This window comes from Piliocolobus tephrosceles, chromosome 6, assembly GCF_002776525.5.
Source record: "Piliocolobus tephrosceles isolate RC106 chromosome 6, ASM277652v3, whole genome shotgun sequence".
NCBI classification, from domain to species: domain Eukaryota; kingdom Metazoa; phylum Chordata; class Mammalia; order Primates; family Cercopithecidae; genus Piliocolobus; species Piliocolobus tephrosceles.
The window spans coordinates 42,054,174-42,066,326 of NC_045439.1; the positions used below are offsets into that span (position 1 = coordinate 42,054,174).

A 12,153-nucleotide genomic window follows, 5' to 3' on the forward strand; every position below is an offset into this window, starting at 1 on the left:
CTACCCAAGTAATTCTAACTGCAGGAAACATGTTATTAGAATTTGCCATAAGCTCAGAAGTTGAGCTGTTTTACTAGAAAATTAAACAAGTTTGACTAAATTTATACTCACTATTAAATCACTTGAAAGTTTGCCTGCTGTCTCTTGTTTCAGGCTCCTGTATGTCACAAAATTAACTGGTTTCCATACTTTCTTTGGCAATTATAAGACAACTTCTGCCCAGCTTTTGTTAAAGGCTCATTTCACACTTAACCCCAGAATATAGCTCATATTTTCCTGGAATATTCAGGTGAATTTTCATTTAGACACTTAAGTTGTAGGAGTTTGGGTACACTAGGAAGACCCCCAGTCAGGTTTCTGTATTTAAGGGTGGGTGAAGTTTACCCAGATTCTTTTCCCCTTAAGTTGTTGGAATTCAAGGCAGCACCCTCATCTGGGAATTAAACAAGATTGGTCAGATAAATTTCATATCATACTAATATCTTAAAAGACTAATATGGGTAAAATATAAAGGAAGGAAAATTGAAAACTCCAAGACAGTAACTTTGAGATCAATTTCAGCTTTACTTTACATTGCATTTATGCATTTGTTTGCAAAAAGTATACCTGTCCTTAACAGTACTGCAATGTTCAGTTTAGTTTTAAAGTAGTACATAAAAATAAACAATTTAAGCTCCTATATATTTTATTGTTTCCAAGCTTCTATAGAACAAGTGTGCAAACTTCAGGTTTCTCATCTCAAACGAATCTCCATGCATAAACTAATCAAAAATGCTCAAGTCAGCAAACACGCAAAATGCATTAAAGAGAAACCTCAAATAATGTTTTTAAAAAACAAACTTTGGAACTAACCTTTTATAATTAAACTAAGTTGTTGCACCTCTCCTTTCATTTGCATATACCAAAGACTTCCAACAATAGATCTCGTACTTGGCACAAGGACATTTCAAAGAAACAAACAAAAAAAAAAAAAAAAAAAGAGAGAGAGAGAGAGAAAGGCAAAGAGGTTTACGCTGACTTGAGTTCAAGCTTAGTCCACTTCTTCGATGGTCGGTCCCCCGGAGGCTCCTGAACCGCCGCCGCCGCTGCCGCCGCCAGGACCACCTTGGTAAAGTTTGCTGATGATGGGGTTGCAAACTCTTTCGAGCTCTTTCTGCTTGTGTTCATACTCATCTTTCTCTGCCATCTGGTTTCGGTCGAGCCAGTTGATCACCTCCTGACACTTGTCGAGGATCTTGTTTTTGTCCTGCTCGCTAATCTTGCCCCTCAGTTTCTCGTCTTCCACTGTCTGCTTGATGTTGTAGGTATAGGACTCCAGGGCGTTTTTGGCCGCGACTCGGTCGCGATTCGCCTCATCTTCCGATTTGTACCGCTCTGCCTCCTGCACCATTCGGTCAATGTCGTCCTTGCTCAGACGACCTTTGTCGTTGGTGATGGTGATTTTGTTTTCCTTACCGGTGCTCTTGTCGGCGGCGGTAACGTTAAGGATGCCATTGGCGTCAATGTCGAAGGTGACCTCGATCTGGGGGACCCCGCGAGGTGCAGGGGGAATCCCGGTCAGGTCGAACTTGCCCAACAGGTTATTGTCCTTGGTCATGGCCCGTTCGCCCTCGTATACCTGCACCAGCACGCTGCTCTGGTTGTCCGAGTAGGTGGTGAAGGTCTGCGTCTGCTTGGTGGGGATCGTGGTGTTCCTCTTGATGAGTGGGGTCATGACACCGCCAGCTGTCTCGATGCCCAGCGACAACGGGGTCACGTCAAGTAGCAGCAGGTCCTGCACATTCTCCGATTTGTCGCCGATGAGGATGGCCGCCTGCACCGCGGCGCCATAGGCCACTGCCTCGTCGGGGTTGATGCTCTTGTTCAGCTCCTTGCCGTTGAAGAAATCCTGCAGCAGCTTCTGGATCTTGGGGATACGAGTGGAGCCGCCCACCAGCACGATCTCCTGGATCTGGCCCTTGTCCAGCTTGGCGTCGCGCAGCGCCTTCTCCACCGGCTCCAGGGTCCCGCGAAAGAGGTCGGCATTGAGCTCCTCGAAGCGGGCGCGGGTGATGGACGTATAGAAGTCCACGCCCTCGTAGAGCGAGTCGATCTCGATGCTCGCCTGCGTGGACGAGCTCAGGGTGCGCTTGGCGCGCTCGCAGGCGGTGCGCAGCCGCCTCACGGCGCGCTTGTTAGGCCCAATGTCCTTCTTGTGCTTGCGCTTGAACTCCTCCGCCAGGTGGCTCACCATGCGGTTGTCGAAGTCCTCACCGCCCAGGTGAGTGTCGCCGGCCGTGGACTTCACCTCGAAGATGCCGTCCTCGATGGTCAGGATGGACACGTCGAAGGTGCCACCGCCCAGGTCAAAGATGAGCACGTTCTTCTCGCCGCCCGCGCAGCCCTTCTTGTCCAGGCCGTAGGCGATGGCCGCCGCTGTGGGCTCGTTGATGATGCGCAGCACATTGAGCCCCGTGATGGTGCCAGCGTCCTTGGTGGCCTGGCGCTGCGAGTCGTTGAAATAGGCGGGGACCGTTATGACCGCGCTGTGCACCTTGCCCCCCAGGTAGGCTTCTGCGATCTCCTTCATCTTCGTGAGGACCATGGAGGATATCTCCTCTGGGAAGAAGGTCTTGGTCTCCCCCTTGTACTCCACTTGCACTTTGGGCTTGCCTCCCTCGCTCACCACCCGGAATGGCCAATGTTTCATGTCCGACTGCACTGTGGCATCCTCGAACTTCCGTCCAATAAGCCTCTTGGCGTCGAAGATGGTGTTGGTGGGGTTCATGGCCACCTGGTTCTTGGCGGCGTCGCCGATGAGGCGTTCGGTGTCAGTGAACGCCACGTAGCTAGGGGTGGTGCGGTTGCCCTGGTCGTTGGCGATGATCTCCACCTTGCCATGTTGGAAGACCCCCACGCACGAGTAGGTGGTGCCCAGGTCGATGCCGATAGCCGGGCCACGGGCAGACATCCTGACTGAAAGGCGAACGACGTTAGGATGGGGAAACCAGGGAAATGAACTCCACGGAGTTAACTAACGGTCACCTCCCACCAGACACCACGGGCACTACCAGCAACTCTCAGCACCCCGCGCCCAGTTCCCGGTTCTTATAGCCGCCTCTGGGAGCTCCCAGACCCAATCCGCTCCCGGGACCGCCCTCACAAACTCTTCCAGCTCCACCACAGGCTTGCCTGGGTCGGAGTGACTGGCCCGTGGCCCAACAGATTTCAAGTTGGACGAGAGGCGGGACTCCGGCCCCAGCCAGGAGACAGAGGGGCGGCCGTTATGTAAATGAGGTTCCTCCCCGACTCTCGGCCGCCAGGCCGCGGCGCCTCGCGCGCCTCCTGCTGCTGGCGGGCGTTAGGCGCGCGCTCCCAGAGCCAGGTGTACGCGCTTTTTCGCTGTGTTTGCCCTAGCCGATGGGCATCGGATTGGCAGGGCACGCGACCAATCAGCAGCGCGGACTGAGGCGTGGCACGGGGAGGAGGCGTGGAAGGGGAGCCGGGTGAGGAAAGCCCCCGGGAGGGTTCGCTCAATTCCTGAGGCTTTAAATGCAGTTCAGTGCTAGGGTTCTGACTCGCTGAGCACGCAGGGACGGAGGAACTCATTTTGAGTTGGTTGCACCGAAGAAATACGGCTCCAGCAGCTTGTTTTCCCCCGCGCCGTCCAAGGGGAGGGAATAGGGAGTTGGCGTGGCTGGGGTGGGGGGTGAGGGCGGATCCCTTGGACGGGGATAAAAGACAAAGTTTGAACCAGCGGTCGGCCTCCTGGGATTTTACGGTGCGTGCTTCGCTGAGTCTCAGTGGTTGTGAGCACTCGATTAAAACAGCCTGGCTGGGGCCGGGCGCGGTGGCTCACGGCTGTAATCCTAGCCTTTGGGAGGCCTAGGCGGGCGGATCACAAGGTTAAGAGATCGAGACCATCCTGGCTAACATGGTGAAACCCGTCTCTACTGAAAATACAAAAATTAGCTGGGCGTGGTGGCACGTGCCTGTAGTCTCAGCTACTCGGGAGGCTGAGGCAGGAGAATCGCTGGAACCCGGGAGGCGGAGGTTGCAGTGAGCCGAGATCGCGGCACTACACTCCAGCCTGGGTGACTGAGCAAGACTCCGTCTCAAAAACAACAAAACAAACAAAAAAAGCCCCACTGCCTGGCGGGCGGAGAGAACCTGACCCCAGGGCGAGGCCGACCGTTTTCCCGCGCCGCCTGAGGGCGGCTGGAGGGACGGCAGACGGGTGTGGCGGCGACTCGTCCTCCGAGGAGCCTGCATTTAAACCCTTCCAGCCTCACTCTTCCTTTTTCCTGTTTGTCCTGCCGCTTTGAACTCTGGTTTCGCCTTCCTGTTCATTCCATTGCTTATTTTAGGTCGCAAGTGCTTTATCCACTGCTTTGAGTTCTTGACTAGAAAACCTGTAATATAATCAGTCAAAACCCACACGTTGAAACACCATAAAGTCAGTCAGTCTCGGTCATCCTGGCACACAGGCAGTTGTGATCGTGACCTAGTCATGTTTCTGACTTCGCTCAATGGAATGGAATGATTTTCTTTGGCTGTGCTGAGGTTACTATTGAAGGCATAAACCCTCCGAGAAGATAGATGAAAAGGAGCGCGATTCACTTCCTCCTGTTTAACACGAATGTGAGGACAGGTCTGGAAAATACCCTGGTACCAGGTGATAATCTGTAGAAGCAGGCTCCCATATAAATGGGCTCCTGGACGGGCCCGGAGGCTCATGCCTGTAGTTTCAGCACTTTAAAAGGCCGCGGCAGGTGGATCACTTGATGTCAGGAGTTCCGAGGCCAGCCTGGCCAACATGGCGAAACCCCGTCTCTACTAAAAATACAAAAATTAGCCGGGCGTGGTGGCACGCGCCCTGTAGTCCCAGCTACTTGGGAGGCGGTGAGTTGAGATCGCGCCACTGCACACCAGCCTGGGCGACAGAACGAGACTTCGTCTCAAAAAAATAAAATAAAATAAATGGTCTCCAGGAAGATGCAAAGACAGCGATCACTTTACATAATATTTGTGGGGAGGCTGGGGATATTTCCTCCATCAAGCCTGAACGGGTACCTACTACATGGCAGTAAAAAGTCAAATGACATGGCGTGGTCTTCAGAGGTAGAGAGTCTAATAAAGAGGTAAACATAATTTAGGAGAAGCGCTGAAAGCAAAGCGCCATGGGAACACAGGGAGCACAACCAGGCTGAGGGAAAAGTGCATTGCTGAGGGCGACCTGGAAGAGGTGGCATGCCTGAGCCGGGAGCTGAAGTTCGCCAGCAAAGAGTAGAAAAGTCATTCTTTACATAGATTGTGTATGGGCGAAGATGAGAGCAGTGTTTGCTGGGGAACTAGGATTTCTGTACAGAAAATTAGTGTCACTAGAAGGGAGGGATACAGGCAAGCAATAGGCTCTTCGGGTGGATAGGATACATCTCAGAGCTTTTTGGGCCATGGCCTTTTTCCTGAGGCTTTGGGCTGGGAGCACCATCCTTTAAAGCAGGCTAGTGATGTGCAGCCATGTAAAAGCTGTATGAAATGGCGCTCAAGAAAAGCTTTTGTCAACCCAGAAGTTATCTGTGACCAAAAAGTAACATTGGCAGAATTCTATAAAGTCAGTCAATGAACATTTAAGATTATTTTATGTAGTGGTGTATATCATTTCCAGTTTTTAAGAACATAATTTGCTATTAATCGGTTAGTGTCATCAGTTAGTACTAGTTTTAACCATAATTCCTATCCTCTTTTCCATGAATTTGAAAAAATGTCAAAAAAGGAGACCTTTTAAAGAAAATACTAGGAAGGCCGAGCACGGTGGCTCATGCCTGTAATCCCAGCACTTTGGGAGGCCGAGGTGGGTGGATCACGAGGTCAGGAGTTCAAGACCAACCTGGCCAACATGGTGAAACCCTGTCTCTACTAAAAATACAAAAATTAGCCAGGCATGGTGGCGGGCACCTGTAATCCCAGCTACTTGGGAGGCTGAGGCAGAGAATTGCTTGAACCCGGGAGGTGGAGGTTCCAGTGAGCTGAGATCACACCACTGCACTCTAGCCTGGGCAACAGAGCAAGACTGTCTCAAAAGAAAAGAAAAAAAATATTAGGAAAACAAGGATAAAACCCAGACTTTTCTAATTGAAATTGTCATGAATTGTGAGTACAGATCTCTTGATTTTATTCTTGGAAATTCTTGTCTTTTGTGTAGTTTCGGGGTGGGGGGTATTTGTTTGTTTGTTTGTTTTTTGAGACAGAGTCTTGTTCTGTCTCCCAGGCTGGAGTGCAGTGGCTCACTGCAACCTCTGCCTCCTGGGTCCAAGAGATTCTCATTCCTCACCCTCCCAGATAGCTGGGTTACTTATGTGCACCAGCGCGCCCATCTAATTTTTGTATTTTTGGTAGAGACAGGGTTTCACTATGTTTGCCAGGCTAGTCTTGAACCCCTGACTTTAAATTGTCTGCCCATCTTGGCCTCCCAACATGCTGGCATTATAGGCCTGAGTTTTTCTTTTCTCTTTTCTTTTCTTTTTTAGAAAAGAGGGAATTAGTGGGCTGGAAGCAATGCATATTCTTTGTAGAACTGATGATATATGACTTAGAGATACAGTCTCAGCTACAACTGAAACAAAGAATGTGAGAAACACAGATTCTTTAGATCTCTTGCATTCAGTCAGCCCTCACACACTTACCTCAAGCAAACCAAGATTGCAAAAGAGCAAGCAGGCCAGGGTTCTCACATAGAAACACTAAAATTAGAGCTTCAGAGGAATAGTTTCTTTTGCACAGTAACTGTGCTACCTCTGTGCCCAATTACAAACACATCTTGCAATCTGACCGCCACATTCATCTTTAACACAGCTTTCTGAAACCACAGTAGCAATTATACCCGCATTTTCATTAGCAGTGTAGATTTTTTTCTGCTCTAATTTATGTTTCATATGTTCCATAGTTTAAGTGGCATCCTAAGCTTTTCCCAAAAAATACACTGTATTTGTATTTTGGGGTTTTTTTTTTTTTTAATTTGTTTGTTTGTTTTAAGAGACAGGGACTTGCTCTTTCACCCAGGCTGGAATGCAGTGGCAGGTTCACAGCTTGCACAAGCGATCCTCCCACCTCAGCCTCTGGAGTAGTTAGGACTACAGGCATGTACCACCATGCCCCGCTCATTTTTGTATTTTTGTAGAGATGGGGTTTTGCCATGTTGGTCAGGCTGATCTCGAACTCCTGAGCTCAAACTGTCCACCAGCCTCAGCCTCCCAAAGTGCTGGGATTACAGTAGTGAGCCACCGCACCTGGCCAATATTTTTTCTTTACATTAAATATGATCATGCCTTTTATTTAGCATTACTCATCGTGGGATTTATTCTAAGGAAATAATAGAAAATGCAGGTAGTATTATTTATGTTAATGATAATAGAAAGGAAATGGTTTAAATATCCAAAAATATCCAAAAAATGCACTAAATTATAGTGCATGCATATGATGAATTCTTATGCAGCCGTAAACATGGTTTACAAGATTTTTAAAGACATGGGAAAATTTTCTTGGTATAATTAAGTGAACAAAATATATGAAACTTGTATCTTCTTATATGTAGGATAATCTTATATAGATTTAAAATGCATCAAAATTGGTTATCTAGAAGGTAGAATTATCAGTAATTTTTCTAAGTTTCCTTACTGTACTTTTACAATTGATTTTGAGAACTTCACTATTAACAGCTATATTAGTCCATTTTCACACTGCTGATAAAGACACCCAAGACTGGGTAATTTATAAAGGAAAAAGAGGTTTAGTGGACTCACAGTTTCATATGGCTGGGGAGGCCTCACAATCATGGCAGAAGGCAAAAGTCACATCTTACATGGCAGCAGGCAATAGAGAATGAGAACCAAGCAAAAGGGTTTCCCCTTATAAAACCATCAGATCTTGCTCCTGGACACCCCCAAGGGCTGTGGTACCGTCCTGCTTTCCAGTCCTTGCAAGGGCTGAAAGGCGTACCAGTATTTCAGCAAGGCCTGGGAACCCCACACAGCCACACCAAACCCTACGTCTGCTCCAAGGGGTGAAAGTTTGAGTGGAGGGGCCGACAGGCCAGCCGAGGCTACAAAAACTAACTTTGGATCCTACTCTCTTATTAAAAAGATTTTAGATGCTGAAAAAAAGAAAAAATCAGATCTTACTCACTACCACCAGTTACATGGCAGCAGGCAAGAGAGAATGAGAACCAAGCGAAAGGGGTTTCCCCTTATATAAACCATCAGCTCTTACTACCACAAGAATAATATGGGAGAAACCTCCCCCATGATTCAATTATCTTTCACCAGGTCCCTCCCACAACACATGGGAATTATGGGAGCTACAATTCAAGGTGAGATTTGGGTGGGGACACAGCCAAACCATATCAACAGTTGAAACAAAGTTTATTAGTCTTACATAGAAATTATTACTGATTTTCAACAAGTGAACTCTCTCTTTGGCAGATTATAAATACTAGTGTGTTTTAAAGTATTTTTTAAATCCAAAGACTAAGGCTCCACAAGATTAAATGGTGGGAAAAACAAGAGCTTTAACATATGTCAAATTCTCTGTAATTAATTCCTAGTACCCAGAAGAGTGCCTGGAAAGCAGTAGTAACTCACTAGCTTAGTATTTATTCAAAGTGACCTGAGACACATTATTTAACAAAAAAACTGAAAATAATAACTTCATTTTTTTCTTTATAGTAGGAAGATACTCTGCCTACCTCTTATATTTCTGTACTAAATGACACTGCAGAGACCAAAAGTTGAAACAAAGTCGTATCTGAAAATATTTGTACAAAAGATACAAAGGTGAATAAGATATGGCCTAAAACTATGTGCCTGGGTATTAGACCTGCCCTAAGGAGACTGAGCAATAATAAATTTTTGCAGAATTACTAGGGAAAAAAATGCCAAACTTGTGAATTTTCCTAAAATCCTCTCAATCTCTACCCAAGCACAACCTTCACAAGGGTTGTAGTAGATTTTCTTGAGGAGATAATGTTGGCCTGAAGAAAAGATGGAATAACAGCCTCTCATTTGAGGGCCCTTGAGCAAACTGAAGTTCAACTAATGATTATCTTTAAGATCTCTATAAATACTGTCATTTTATAATTCTTACAAAGTGCTGTGTCCTAAAATATTTCTTCACCTATCACTACAGGAAAAATCTTGCCATTGGTTTCTTTAAGTCTTAAAAAATTCAGTCTTGGAGTTACAGTTAAGCTGTAGATACACAGTAGGCTGGGGTAAGACACTTCCATGCCTGGTATGGAAGGGTAAGAGACCTGAACCTGGAAGGCTTTTTCCAGAAGAGAAGTTAATCTATGACAATAGCAGACAAATTGTACCTACTTCAGCTTTTAGTGCTAACCTTATAGACCCTTGTGGAAGAGACTGAAATAATCTGGAAGAAGTGAGGCTGTCCTATACTTGGAGAATCAGATTCAATATGCAATTATTGTTAATACTTATTTAATTCTTAAACTGAAAAAAAAATGAATTATACTGGCAAATAAGTTATTTCTCTGAACAGTAAATTGTGTTTGTTATTTGAAAAATGAATTAAGCTTCCGAAAGAGCTGAACACTTTATCAATGGATATGTATAAATAATTATTTCTTTGTGTATTAAGAAGGAAACCCAGGCCAGATGCAGTGGCTCATACCTGTAATCCCAGCACTTGGGAGACCAAGGCAGGAGGATGGCTTGAACCCAGGAGTTCAAGACCAACCTGGGCAACACAGGGAGACCCCATCTCTACAAAAAGTTTTAAAAATTAGCAGGCATCATGGTGGGAATCTATAGTCCTAGCTACTAGGATGGCTAAGGTGGGAGGATCCCTTGAACCCAGGAGTCTGAGGTTACAGCGAGCTATAATCTTGCCACTACTTTCCAGGCTGAGTAACAGATCATTCTTCTATATTGAAAGAAATCAGGATCTGGCAATAAGAATTTTAGTTAATTCTCTTTGTGCACATCTTAAGCTACCTGAGAACATCATACTTAGCTATATCAGATACTTATTATTGTGGTAGTAGAGGATGGAAGGAGTTAATAATTTTCAAAACTAGTAATTTTTTTAAATGGCCAGATTGAAAAAAATACAGTATAAATAAAAGTAATATACAGACAATTTAACTTTGGAATATAGAGGAGGAAATTTTATTAGGTAAAAACAATGGATTAAAAAAGTAACAAAAGTACTTTAACCCAATAATTCCATTTTATACTGTATACTAAAATACAGAAAATAATCACATTGTAGAATGCATTTATACCATTTATAATTATTATAATTCATTACATTTATAGTTAGTACATCAAAATTTAAGCCATTTTTATTTAGTAAATCTAATTCCACCAGTCAATCAAAAATTATTTGTTGATTTATTACTACTTTGATCTGGCACCTTTAATTATTGGTAATATTCTTTTATTTTTCTTTTTCCTACTTATGTTTAGAAGTCTGCAGTTCTGTATACCTCCTCATGTTCCCAAAAGAGATTAACTCTAGGGTTTTTTAGACTCTAACACTTCCCTAGGCTTATTTGTTTTATTTATCTTAAAGCAGTTGAATTCACATGTATTTGAACACTTTAGTGGGTTTTTCTCTTCTTTCTACCCACTATCACATTGCAATTAACGCTTAGATTTTCACTTGGTATAATTATTAGAATGAATATTCAAGTTATCCTACTTTATAGTGAGGGTTTTTTAAATTATGTAACTTCTGTACATACTATTAAGAATACTGCAAATCTCTGTGCTTCTTGTTAAAACATTGGAATAAATAGTCATAAAAATAAGCATTTCTCAAAATATATAACATCTTGATATTGCAGAAGAAACAAAATAATCATAAGGAATTGGTGGGCGGAGTGGGGAGGGATAGCATTAGGAGATGTACCTAATGTAAATGACGAGTTAATGGGTGCAGCACACCAACATGGCACATGTCTACATACATAACAAACCTGCACGTTGTGCACATGTACCCTAGAACTTAAAGTATAATAAAAAATAAATAAATTTTTAAAAAGTAAGTGTTCAGCAGAAGAAAGTAAAAAGAAAATAATCATAAGGAATTGGGTATGTAAACAGAAAGAAGTAAAACTACAAGTATATTCAGAATAAGGAAATAAAATGCATATGGTTAAGTAATGTGTATATTTGCATATATATGTATAAAACAAAGCATTTATAGCCAAGCTAAAATCTCACCAAATATTTAACTTCTCCATTAAAGATTTTTAAAAACCTGTTAACCATCGTTTCATTGAATACTTAAATTTTATCTTGAAATTTGAAAGCCGAGAAGCATAGTTTATACATAAATATTGAGAATAAGTGTTTTTTTTTTTTTTTTTTTGAGACGGAGTCTGGCTCTGTCGCCCAGGCTGGAGTGCAGTGGCCGGATCTCAGCTCACTGCAAGCTCCGCCTCCGGGGTTTACACCGGGTTTTCACCATTCTCCTGCCTCAGCCTCCGGAGTAGCTGGGACTACAGGCGCCCGCCACCTCGCCTGGCTAGTTTTTTGTATTTTTAGTAGAGACGGGGTTTCACCATGTTAGCCAGGATGGTCTCGATCTGCTGACCTTGTGATCCGCCCGCCTCGGCCTCCCAAAGTGCTGGGATTACAGGCTTGAGCCACCGCGCCCAGCCGAGAATAAGTATTTTAACAGAAACTAATTCTGCCTTATTAGGTTATATTGCCAAGTTCAGAAAAAAATAATGTGTCTGATTTGTGGAAATCTACTACTATTGAAGTAATACCACTTCTGTTCTCCTTCAAGTTAACAGATTTAAAAAAGGAGTTTCATTAATATAAATGATCAAGATTGTGATTGGCATTTACAGTGGAAAAGGAAGAAGGGCAAGTGTTTTACTATAGTGAGTAATAACCAAATTATCCTGTTAAAATATTGGTCTTAAATTTTTTTTCTCTGTACCCATTACTTCTTACACTCTAAACTACAGATTTTTGGTGTAACTTTTTAAGTTGCCTAAGTACATTTTGTAATATTTAAGCTACAATTCTAGTGATTTTAAGTTTAGAATTATTTATATCTATATACATAGATTTGTGATTATGTCTCTTTATATTTGCAGTAGCCTAACAACCCCTTTTATTTTAGAAAGACCCTCGAAGATAA

The 12,153-nt window shown here is 43.9% G+C and overlaps 1 protein-coding gene across 1 annotated transcript; it reads right to left on the minus strand.

The window, feature by feature from the left end:
• Window positions 1-544: 544 nt before the first annotated feature.
• On the minus strand, window positions 545-3,328 carry HSPA2 (heat shock protein family A (Hsp70) member 2). The gene has a single exon (XM_023232275.2). It carries the CDS (start codon window positions 2,948-2,950, stop codon window positions 1,031-1,033), a length of 1,920 nt encoding a protein of 639 aa, XP_023088043.1. The 5' UTR covers window positions 2,951-3,328; the 3' UTR covers window positions 545-1,030.
• Window positions 3,329-12,153: the final 8,825 nt, after the last annotated feature.

Excerpts from the sequence above, each read along its gene's own strand:
- HSPA2 (XM_023232275.2), bottom strand. The coding sequence starts at position 2,950 with ATGTCTGCCCGTGGCCCGGCTATCGGCATCGACCTGGGCACCACCTAC.